The sequence below is a fragment of the Mirounga angustirostris genome, unplaced genomic scaffold (genome assembly GCF_029215605.1).
Source record: "Mirounga angustirostris isolate CCGP_5_RB_7025 unplaced genomic scaffold, mMirAng1.0.hap1 SCAF_11, whole genome shotgun sequence".
In the NCBI taxonomy this organism is placed as follows: Eukaryota; Metazoa; Chordata; class Mammalia; order Carnivora; family Phocidae; genus Mirounga; species Mirounga angustirostris.
Window position 1 is genome coordinate 48,630,703 of NW_026991719.1, and position 11,864 is coordinate 48,642,566.

At 42.7% G+C, this 11,864-nt stretch overlaps 1 protein-coding gene across 3 annotated transcripts; it reads right to left on the bottom strand.

The window, feature by feature from the left end:
- Positions 1 to 6,952: 6,952 nt before the first annotated feature.
- LOC123842338 (spindlin-2) lies at positions 6,953 to 9,015 on the bottom strand. 3 transcript variants are annotated; one of them, XM_045871695.3, is made up of 2 exons: positions 8,761 to 9,015; positions 6,953 to 8,088 (listed from the first exon to the last, which is right to left on the bottom strand). In XM_045871695.3, exon 2 carries the CDS (start codon positions 8,084 to 8,086, stop codon positions 7,310 to 7,312), a length of 777 nt encoding a protein of 258 aa, XP_045727651.1. In that variant the 5' UTR covers positions 8,087 to 8,088; positions 8,761 to 9,015; the 3' UTR covers positions 6,953 to 7,309. The 3 variants fall into 3 exon arrangements, with proteins under 3 accessions (XP_045727651.1, XP_064430202.1, XP_045727650.1); XM_064574132.1 differs by having other exon boundaries at positions 8,706 to 9,015; XM_045871694.3 differs by having other exon boundaries at positions 6,955 to 8,088; positions 8,694 to 9,015.
- Between the last annotated feature and the right edge of the window lie 2,849 nt (positions 9,016 to 11,864).

The window sequence follows — 11,864 nt, forward strand, 5'->3', positions numbered from 1 at the left end:
CATCCTAAAATTTGTATGGAACCAGAAAAGACCCCGCATAGCCAGAGGAATATTGAAAAAGAAAAGCAAAGCCGGCGGCATCACAATTCCGGACTTCAAGCTCTATTACAAAGCTGTCATTATCAAGACGGCATGGTACTGGCACAAAAACAGACACATAGATCAGTGGAACAGAATAGAGAGCCCAGAAATGGACCCTCAACTCTATGGTCAACTCATCTTTGACAAAGCAGGAAAGAATGTCCAGTGGAAAAAAGACAGTCTCTTCAACAAATGGTGTTGGGAAAATTGGATAGCCACATGCAGAAGAATGAACCTGGACCATTTCCTTACACCACACACAAAAATAGACTCCAAATGGTTGAAAGACCTCAATGTGAGAGAGGAGTCCATCAAAATCCTAAAGGAGAACACAGGCAGCAACCTCTTCGACCTCAGCCGAAGCAACTTCTTCCTAGAAACATCGCCAAAGGCAAGGGAAGCAAGGGCAAAAATGAACTCTTGGGACTTCATCAAGATAAAAAGCTTTTGCAAAGCAAAGGAAACAGTCAACAAAACCAAAAGACAACCGACAGAATGGGAGAAGATATTTGCAAATGACATATTAGATAAAGGGCTAGTATCCAAAATCTATAAAGAACTCATCAAACTCAACACCCAAAGAACAAAGAATCCAATCAAGAAATGGGCAGAAGACATGAACAGACATTTTTCCAAAGAAGACATCCAAATGGCCAACAGACACATGAAAAAGTGCTCAATATCGCTCAGCATCAGGGAAATCCAAATCAAAACCTCAATGAGATACCACCTCACACCAGTCAGAATGGCTAAAATTAACAAGTCAGGAAATGACAGATGTTGGCGGGGATGCGGAGAAAGGGGAACCCTCCTACACTGTTGGTGGGAATGCAAGCTGGTGCAGCCACTCTGGAAAACTGTATGGAGGTTCCTCAAAAAGTTGAAAATAGAGCTACTATATGATCCAGCAATTGCACTACTGGGTATTTACCCCAAAGATACAAAAGTAGGGATCCGAAGGGGTACGTGTACCCCGATGTTTATAGCAGCAATGTCCACAATAGCCAAACTGTGGAAAGAGCCAAGATGTCCATCGACAGATGAATGGATAAAGAAGATGTGGTATATATATACAATGGAATATTATGCAGCCATCAAAAGGAATGAGATCTTGCCATTTGCAACGACGTGGATGGAACTGGAGGGTATTATGTTGAGTGAAATAAGTGAAAAAGAGAAAGACATGTATCATATGATCTCACTGATATGAGGAATTCTTAATCGCAGGAATCAAACTGAGGGTTGTTGGAGTGGGGGGTGGGGTGGGAGGGATGGGATGACTGGGTGATGGACACTGGGGAGGGTGTGTGCTCTGGTAAGCACTGTGAATTGTGCAGGACTGTTGAATCTCAGATCTGTACCTCTGAAACAAATAATGTAATATATGTTAAGAAAAAAAAAAAGAAGAAGAAGAAGAAGAAGGTAGCGGGAGGGGAAGAATGAGGCGGGGGAAATCGGAGGGGTGGACGAACCATGAGAGACGATGGACTCTGAAAAACAAACAGGGTTCTAGAGGGGAGGGGGGTGGGAGGATGGGTTAGCCTGGTGGTGGGTATTGAGGAGGGCACGTTCTGCATGGAGCACTGGGTGTTGTGCACAAACAATGAATCATGGAACGCTTCATCTAAAACTAATGATGTAATGTATGGGGATTAACATTAGAATAAAAAAAAAGTAAAAAAAAAAAAGGCTTTGTATTTACTTCTAATTTTGTGTGGCATGGTGGCTGACTGTGTCTTATGCAATCAAACTTCCCATGTTTTCAGATGACTCAATGATCTATGTCAGGTGGCAACACCTTAATTGCCAACATCATATATTTTAGCCTTAGACCATGTCTTGACTCAGCAACCACAGTCACATTAACTTTCAGTAAAATTGTGGGTATTGCACCATCAGGCTGACTTGGCTTACATAGCAGTAAACTTTATTTGAGAAATTCACCATAACTGCTGCCTCATTAGGAAGATATTATCTCTTATTTTCTCACATATTTGCATCATAAGAACTGGGGTTTTTCAAGGGAGGTGGGATTGATCAACAAGAGCTTATATACATTTCTTTGGTTCAGTTTCTCATTCTTATTGGTTAATGTCATTAGTAAAATCTTGGGTAGTAAGAGCCTGAGTACTATTCAAAGACTCATTTATGGTACACACAGGAATTTGTCTTAGAAAATCCCTCCAAGAGGGTCAAAACACCCTTATGCACACAGTAACCACTTCAAAAGCCAACCAACCAAGCAAAAAGTAACTGAAATATTTGCTGTTATCTCCAAATGAATCTAAGGTTTGTATGTTCATGTAAAGGAAGGGCTGAGTCATAAGATAGCCCACCGATTTACATTCTTCAGGTTTAAGCATTCTTTGCCTAACCCTTTCATCTCCATAGCCAACTAGCAGAAGTTCTAAGGATTCTCCAGTTTCTGCTTTTGATTCTTGTGATGTCCTTCCTTTTAACTCTCAGTGTCATTGTGTGTACACTCTGTTACCTAAAAAACAAAAACTTCTGCTTACCCAGGATCAATATTAGTGCTATTTGATACAATAGAATGGGCCCGAGGCTAATGAACAGATTGAGGAGCAAGTTGCCTCACTAGGAGTTCAATTAGCAAGAAACAATGCATAGTTCCAGCCTCTGTCATTGATCCTACATCCTGGTACTCATCCTGGAACCAATTCCTCAAATTGTCCTCATTAACCTTTTATTTTTCACATCAAGAATGACAGGTGGAGGATCAGCAATTTCACTCTAAATTCCTGAGACCCGCATACCACAGGGTGATGTGAAATAGGCATTTGACATATATGTACACAGTAGACTGCATTACAGGAAAGGAAACCAGTTTAATTAACCTAATATTTTATAATGAGTAGGAAACATGCCTTTTAAGATTTTTTCCTCTGGAAGGAGACATTAATATTTATTAGATTTCAGTTAAGTATCCCTGCCCATTGCTACACAGAGAAATACTATCCCATCTTAAAAATATGTTTGTTATTCACACAAACAAAAAACGTTCAGTGCCTTGCTTGAAAAACTTAAACATGAGAAATCCATACAGAATTGTCTTCCAACAAAGTAAAAGAGGAAAACTGCTCTAAACATGCCATCTTCAAAAACACTAGATAATGGCAAATTTATCTCAAATTGAACTCCCACCAACAGGGTATAGGATCTCCCACTTGTTTATCTGGTTGACAATACATATTGTCAAAATTCATACAGATTGCTGATCTGATACATATGAAATTGTATATCATTTAAATTTCCATCTCTCTCTCTAATTACTGGTGAGACACACGAAACCAAGAAATAATTATTAAGCGCCTACTATATGCCAGATACTATTTTAAGTATTTGAGATACATCAGTGAAAAAAAAGGAGGAAAAACACACATTACAGAGCTTATATTCTGAGGAGGGGGAAAAAAACTTATTAACTAAGTAAATTATAGAGAATTTTTGGAGAGAACATATGTTATTGAAAAGAAAAAAATAATGGGAAGCAGTTTAAAATAATGAATGTTTATTGACCATAGGACCTCCTATTTTTGAAATATCTGTTAATATTTTTTACCAAGTTCTCTAATGGGCTGTTAGTTTTATTCTAATTTAATACATATTTTATTCATTCATTTTAACTATCAAAGTTTACCCTAATCTTATTTTGCCCCACGTTGTAGAGAATGATTTTAGGTATTAGAAAATTAAAGTCTATAGAATCAAATTTAACAAATTTTTCAATATTTGTGGATTTTCTGCATTAAGCAAATATTTTCCCATTTGCATGGGGGAAAAAACATTTCCTTACAAGTTATTATTTTCCAAAAATAAGTATTAACTATTTTCCATTTGAAATTTTAGTATAATATGTAATAAAGGGATTAAAATTTACTTATTGGCAAACAGAAAACACATTAATACTGAAATAGTTATTGAATAAAATGTTTTTTCATCATTCATCTCATACGTCACCTCTGTTATGATTCAACTTTTCTATATGAAAATCTATTTCTATGTCTCTACTTTGTTTCCCTGATGTATGTGACCTACCTTTTATCTTCTTTGAAGTCCAAACAGACAACTCTTCAGAGTTGCAAGAGTGCTCCTGTTAAAATATGAGGGAAATCATGTCGTGCCTATGCTGAAAATACTCAAATGGCTCCCCATCACACTCAGCATTAACAACCATTCTAGGACTTCTAAGGCTCCAAACTATCAGATTCTGCCAGATCCCCATCACCTCTCTGAACCTGCTTCCTGGTATTCTCTACCTCACTCACTTGGCTCCAGCCATCCTGGTATCATCAGTGTTCCTTGAGCATGTCAGGCTTACTCCTGCCCTGCTGTCCCTCTACCTGGAATGCTCCTTCCCTGGACAGCCACAGGGCTGGTCCTCTCACTGCCTTGGTCTTTACTCAAAAGCCACGTTCTCAGTGAGCCCCTCCCTGGACTCTAATCTATCCAATTTCAGTCTCCCACCTGGAATTCCAATTCCCCATCCCTTGCTTTATTTATCCTTTCTTAACACTTATCACTTTGAGAATACTTTACATTTCACTTACTGTATCTTGGCTACTGTCTGTCTCCCACACTAAAATGAAAGCTCCACCAGGGTAAGATTGTTTTATTTGTTTATTTTGTTCATTACCATATCACCAGTACCTGTGCCTGAAGACTGCCTGGCAGAGAGCCCACCTAAAGTAAGGATTGGTGGGATGAAGACAAAGCAAATGAATTAAAAAGCAAATGGGGTCTGCTTAAGCCAAAAGTAGAGCTAGGCAGTTCCCCCTGGGTCTAGCCCCAAAGCTACAAGTGCAAATGCCTTCAGGGGACAACTGGGGATTTTATTAGAGTGAATCAGGCCAGCTGGGGGGCATGGCTAGTTTGAGAGAACATTCAGAGCCTAAAATGGGCTGAGCCCTTCCTCAGACCCAGCTGCTTGTATTCTTGCTGGAATGTGGGCCATAATCCTCAGTTTATTGTTTTGTTTTCAGGTGGGCCAGAAATACGGATTTTTGTAATGTGAAATCTCCCAGATGTCTAAGTAACTAATTTAAAAATAGAAAACAATAAAAACACCGGGATCAAACAAAACATGACAGCTGGCTGAAATTTGGCCCATGGGTGGCCTGCAGGTGTTTTGCTAGACTAAATTTCATGATGTATGAAAGAAAGAAAACTAATCCCTGCAAGGTGGGCTTGCCATGGGCAATTCTTCAGGCAAACCATTTCAGGCCATGTTGGGTGGAAATAGTGAACTGGAATTACCACCTTTGTTCGACTTCTGGAAGCTCCTTGCCAACAGCTACACCCCTGTCCCACTATGTATGGAGTTAGGGAAGCCTGGGGAGTGGGGCCACCTTAACTCTTTCTCTGAGGGCAGGGGTATATTTTAGTGAAGTGCGGAGTGGGGAAACCAGAGAGAGTGTCTTGAAGGGACCTTCCACAGCAGGACTGGGGAAAGGCAAGGAGAAAAAGAGGACACAGACCCATGTGTTGGGGCACCATATCTCTGAGGGACTTTATTGGCGTTACTGCACCCTCTCCCCACTAACCACCGCCTTTATAGGTGGCATTATACAGTTGAAGAAGTTAGTTATACAAAGTCACAACTCCCAGCCCGACTGCCCCATGCCATCCATCTCACCTGGAAACAGAGATGCACAAACTTCCATCACAGCTTCTCTGTGTGCTTGGGGTGGGCAAGACTGGCCAGGATGTACCTGTGAAGGGTCGGTAGCCACCAGCTTTGTCGGGGTATAGCCTGAATGGGGCTTCTGGAGGCAGCAGACCTCCATTCAGTGAAGCATTGGGTGGAGCCACCTGTGGTTTCAGGCAGCTGCTGAGAGAAGCATGGACTGTCAAGTACTCCCCATGTCCTGGAGAGAAACATTAGACTCAATCCTCTGATGCCCCTCCTCTATAGGGAGGCAAGGCACAGTCCAGTAGGGGAAAGAACAGCGAGGGGACTCCTGTACCTGTGTTCAGCAAGGTTCCATTTTTTTTTTTTGATAAAATACTTTCCAAACCAAAGGTGGCACATCTAAGTCCTGAGCACCCCGCTGACCCATTCCCCACAAGAACTGTTTATCCAGCATAGGGGGAATGAACCAAGAACTTCAGGTCCAAGATTTACTGCACCTGGGTCCTCTGGGAAAAGTGAGGAGGCTGCTCACAGCCCCCTGCTCATGGGGTGTCAGGTTAGTGTGTTTAGGCTAAGGCTTGGGGTTCTACTCAGCAGGTGTGGCATGAGCTCTCTGAAGTAAGAAAAGCCTTTTAGGTATAAAGTTGGCTCCTGCTTAACTCTTGAGTCATCCCTGTCAAAATGCCATTCTAGGGAGCTTCCAGTCCATTTGGTTCTTTGACAGCTATCACATCCTTTCTGCACAGACCGAGGGAGAACAATGTGGATACTGCCAGAAGTCCAACTTTTTCCTGGGCCTCCCCATCTCTCATGGGCCCCACTCCCCACACCTTCTTTTCTGTGTTCTCACTTCCTCTGTCGGTCTTTCTCCTTGGAATTCTTTCTTCCTCAGTATTCCTCCCCTTCTGGCTCCTTACTCATGCATAGACCCTCCTTTTGAGTATCCTTTAGCCCCTCTCCAGATTCCTGCCAACTCCTTCTTTCTTCCGCCTTGCTCTGGACCTCTTCTAAGCTTCTTTGTGTCCCTCTCTGCTCAAGGCATTCTGTCTGTTTTCCTCTAAGTCCCAAGATCTCACTCTCCCTCTGTTATTCTCCACCCCCTCCCAGTTGGGTGCCTCTCTCTTAGGTCATCCCTCCCCCAGAGAGCCTCTCCATTTCTGGCCCTGCCCCACCTCTTCCTAAGCAGTCACCTCCCCTTCTTCCTCCCCCCACAGCCCATCTCTAGTTCCTTCTCCTCCCCCATCTCTAGACCAGGCCAGCTAAGTCCTATTCCATTTTTAGATGACTGATTATGATACTAGCTGAACTTTATTCACAGCCTGCATTTACAGCTGTCCCTTCCTTCCATGCCCCATCCACCAAACACACCCAATCTTTTCAACATGACAAAGTCCTTACACACAGCATGTCATGTCCACATAAATTTGTATTTTTCAGAACAAAACAACAGTTATGCTGGCAGAGATGTTGAATTAACAGGGACCCTTAAGCTTTCAATACACTGAAAAGCAACATTATTTTGCATGTCTACAAAGTATACATTTGTTTTCACAAATGTGGCAAAGTTTACCCTAACAGTTAGGACTTTTTCACCAAATCATAGACATAGATATGGAAATCATCATCAAACTTGATGAAATACACAGAGGGTTTGGCTTCCACTTGGTGAATGACCATGCCAATCCGTTTGGAGCCATCTTCTTTGGTATATTCCACATGTTTACCTATCAGGCCATCTACAACTCCTCCTGGCTCCCTCTCTGCTGGGGGAGACTCACTGGACTCTGGCATGATACGGAGGTCTCCTTCTTTATAATCATCTAGAAGCTGGTACATGTACAAGACAGGATCTTTCTCATAGGTAATATAAAACCAGGCTTTCATGATAGGTGCTTGGGCTAAGACCATTCCCCTCCATTCATCCTTAGAACCATGCTCACCCTCAAACATATGTTCCACAGCTTTACCAATTATGGTGTTTGCAAGGTTTGCATCACTCACTTGAGATGATGCCACCCTGTCGGAAAGAATTTTAAGAGACAAAACTCTTTCATCTCTGTGAAGTTCCAGTCCATAGACACAGTCAATTCCATCATATTTGACCAGATAAAGAGAGGGATTTATAGGCACCTGATCCAGAACGGTTCCTTTCCACTGGGTGATGGGCTCATCACCTTCCTTCCATCCATGCGAAATTCTGCAGCCCACGATGTTCCTGCGGGACTGGGACGAAGGTCTACCCCTCTGCTTCTTTTGGGAGGCTTTTTTCTTCGTCATGTTTGCCGACCCAGTGGCCCGACCCACAGCTGCCCTGGTTTGTTGCCCTTCAGCCTCCTGTGCGTTGGGGGTCTTCATGCCTGCAGGGGGAGAAGAGAAGATAAGAGAGAAACATTCAATATGACATAAGGTGAAGTTCTCCCAACAGCGACGTGTCTACGTACCCTGCGCCAGAACCTAAATTTTTCCCATGAGCCTGGCAGCAGTGCTGGAAATCCTGGCTGCGTGCCTGCCAAGTGCTCTCCCTCCTAGGTTCCTTTAGGCTGCGGGGAAGGGCGGCAGCGGCAGTGGTGCTGGCTGGGGTTTGGAACTCTGCAGGAGGGGGCGGGCTACCTCCTTGTTCAGAACCCACTGCCTCCATCACCCGCCACTGGCCCCCACTCTCAATCCCCTGCAAAGCGCTTATCCCTTCACCGCCTTAACCCGCACGCACTCCCTGTCGTCCTGCCCTGGACGCCTCAGCCTGCTGCCCTATATACGCCCCTTGTCTGCCCAGGATCGCTTTCCCGGCATCCAGTGCCCTCGCTTCCCCAGGCTCACCTTCAATTTCTTGCCTGGCTCCTAACGCCACCCCGTTTCCTATTTCCCATCGCACTCCCCTACTCCAGCCTCACCCGGCGCCCGCCCCCACCCCTTATCTCCTGCAGGAGTCCACCCCATCCCCCTTCTCCATCCTGGAGCCCACCAATGGCCTTGCCCTGCCTGGCGTCCACCGCCCCGGATCGCGGGCCTCACGTGCCCAAATCGGACACCTCGCTGCTGCCTCCGCGGTGAGCCTGTGTCGAAGGAGGATCAGCAGGCGACGAGCCGGGTGCCTGCACGGGCTGGGAGGGGAGGATCCGTAGGCGGGGAGCGCGACTAGCAGGGCGGCTGGGTAGGCGAAGAGGATGGCGGCGGTATCCCCCCTCTGAGCTTCGCGGGCCCTCCGCCTCCCTGTCGGCGGCGGCGGCGGCCCCTCTGCCACATCGGGCTCCCACCAGCCGCTGCTGCCGGCGCAGTCTCCTCCCTCTTCCCGTAGCGCAGCTTCCTGCCAGGAGTGAGGCCTCCCCTTCCTGCCAAACACTGTTTGCCCACCCCCCTCCCCCCACTTTTAAGCCCACCACCTTGAGCCTGAGAGTTGCTCTTGTTCTCAAGGTACTGGCCCTTTCTGAAAGGAGTCGCGGAGCCCTCAAGTATCCGCCCCTCCCCCATTTACCCTCCTGTCTGCTATCCATTTCTGGACCCATTAGTTCCTCTGCTCACCTCCAACTCCACCCTCTCAGTGCCCCTTGCCCTATCTGTTTTCCTCTTCCAGGAATTAGTCTTTTCTTCTTCCCAGGACCCTTGTGTACTTATTTTTTATACATAAATCTGTGTTTTGTTTGTTTGTTTTTATAATTTACAAGGATTTGTGGTGGGAAGAGAGAAATGTACTAGTGCTCAGTTTGCCATCTTGACCCAATCTCTGTGTAATTTTTTTTTTTTTTTCTGACTGCTTGCTCTTGTATTTTACTTCTTAGAGGATTTTCTCCCTTTTTCTTTTCTTTTCTTTCTTTTTTCTTTTACTATATTGCAAACGAATATTTGCAAGAAGTTAACACCGTAAATTTCAGAATATTGATGTGAAGAAAATAATCAAATGCAGTTCATTCCAGCTCCCATTCACCAGGGGTCACAACAAAATTTTAACACTCATTGTTTCTCTTTGTCATTTTTCTTGGCTCTTACAAAACTGGGATAATTTTCCATATGCAATTTCATTTCCTGCTCGTTTCCATATAGAGTAAGCATTCTCTCAGGACATTAGATATTTTTGAAATCATTATTCCCATTATTCATTTGAGAAATATTTATTGAGCACCTTTTCATGACTGGTCATCAGTCTATAAAACTCAATTTTACAGTGACCACAAGTTAACTTTTCTCCCATTACTGTACATTTAGTATACTGTTTCCCTCATAATGGTAATATGATCCATTTATCAGAAAGAAGAGCTTAGGAAAAACAACTTTACAAAAAAATTAGGGAGAGTGGTGGTTTTACAATTCAGTGGAGAAAGACTGGGTATTCTTTAAGAGATGCTGAAATAATTCTTTAAGTATTTGGGGAAATTTTACACTAAATTTATTCCCATTTCAAAATTAATTTGTTAAAATGTAAAATGAAGGAAAATAAAGCACAAGAAAAAGCAAATGAACCAAAGAGCAGTAAACAATATGAATATTTAATAAGTACTAAATCAGGTGAACAGTTACTGAATTAGGTGATGGGTTGAATGTTAACAGAATAAGCTTAAAACAATAAAATAATTCCTAAAAGGGAGAATATGATCAATAAAAATCTTGACTCAACAATCAAATTATGAAAGAACATTAAAATATTAATGTCGCTGAGCATGAGAAAAGTGTTTCACATTTAGTGCTGATGCAAATGAAAATTCATCCAATTTTTTATGGAAAACAATCTGCAGATACACTTTCCTTCATGTAAGGGTTTATTTAGTTCTGGTTGACCCTTATTCCTGGGATATCACGCCTGGCGTCCCAACCAAAAGTGAAGAGGACTTACCAGGGCTCTAGGCTCCAAATTCTGTATCCTTAGTTTCAACAAGATGTCATAATCTCTTCTTAGCTTCTAAGACTTTTAGCAGTTCCCTCTAGAATGGGTTAACTTCCCCAAGGGAAAAACATTCACCAAATTCACTGTTTCTCTCTTGAACCTGTTCTCCCCTATATCTCAGCTGGGTAATTATTTCCTATATTCTTAATTTTCAGTTGCCTTTGCAGATTTAGTTTTTGCTATTTCATCCAGTTTTTGTTTTTTCAATGAATGTTTCTTTTCTTTTCTTTTTTTTTTTTTTTAAGATTTTATTTATTTGACAGAGACACAGCGAGAGAGGGAACACAAGCAGGGGGAGTGGGAGAGGGAGAAGCAGGCTTCCTGCGGAGCTGGGAGCCCGATGCGGGGCTCGATCCCAGAACCCTGGGATCATGACCTGAGCCGAAGGCAGGCGCTTAACGACTGAGCCACCCAGGCGCCCCTTCAATGAATGTTTCTTGAATTACTGGTTCTTATCACTAAAATCCAAAACCCAATAATTTATTATAAAATATATGTGTTCAACTATTTGTAATAACTCTAAACTGGAAATCACCCAAATTTCCATCAACAGTAGACTGGTTATGTGTTGGCATTTTCATACATGGGACTACAACCACATTCCACAACATGAATAAATCTTACAAATATGTTGAAAAATGAAGACAACAAAAGGGCACATATTTTTCTTTCCAATTTATTTAAACACCAAAAACAGTCAAACTAATCTATTGCTTTAAAAGTTAAAATAACAGTTACTCTTCCAAAGATATTTTCCAAACAGATGATAACAATTCCCCTTCCACCAGTACTTGATGAAAGAACACTTTTGTGGAGACATTTTTAAATGAGTATATATGGCAAGAAGGGATCATATAAATGCTGAGCAGCAAAATGTGTTGAATTGTAACATCTTTTGGTATTGCAGCCTAGCATCCAATCACAGTTCTTCTGGTAATAATGCCCCCATTTTCTTTTTTGGAACAACTTAAGTCTGACCTTTCAGAGCACTGAAACACAGAGTGATTGTTTTAGGAGTAGGCACACAACATAGTCAGAGACAATGAGGCACAATGATATTTTGCACAAACTCCTGGGTATGAGGTAGATGATCTTTTCCATTGGACATAAGTGAACCTGAGAGGATATCAAGATCGAGTTGCTCTATTAATCTTACCATCATCTGGAGACTAAGGATGTAAGCAGCACAGAGAAGAGATCAGAGTCAAGATAAGCAAAAAAGGGAGATTGTTGTTCTAGTGATCCCACTCTAAAAAG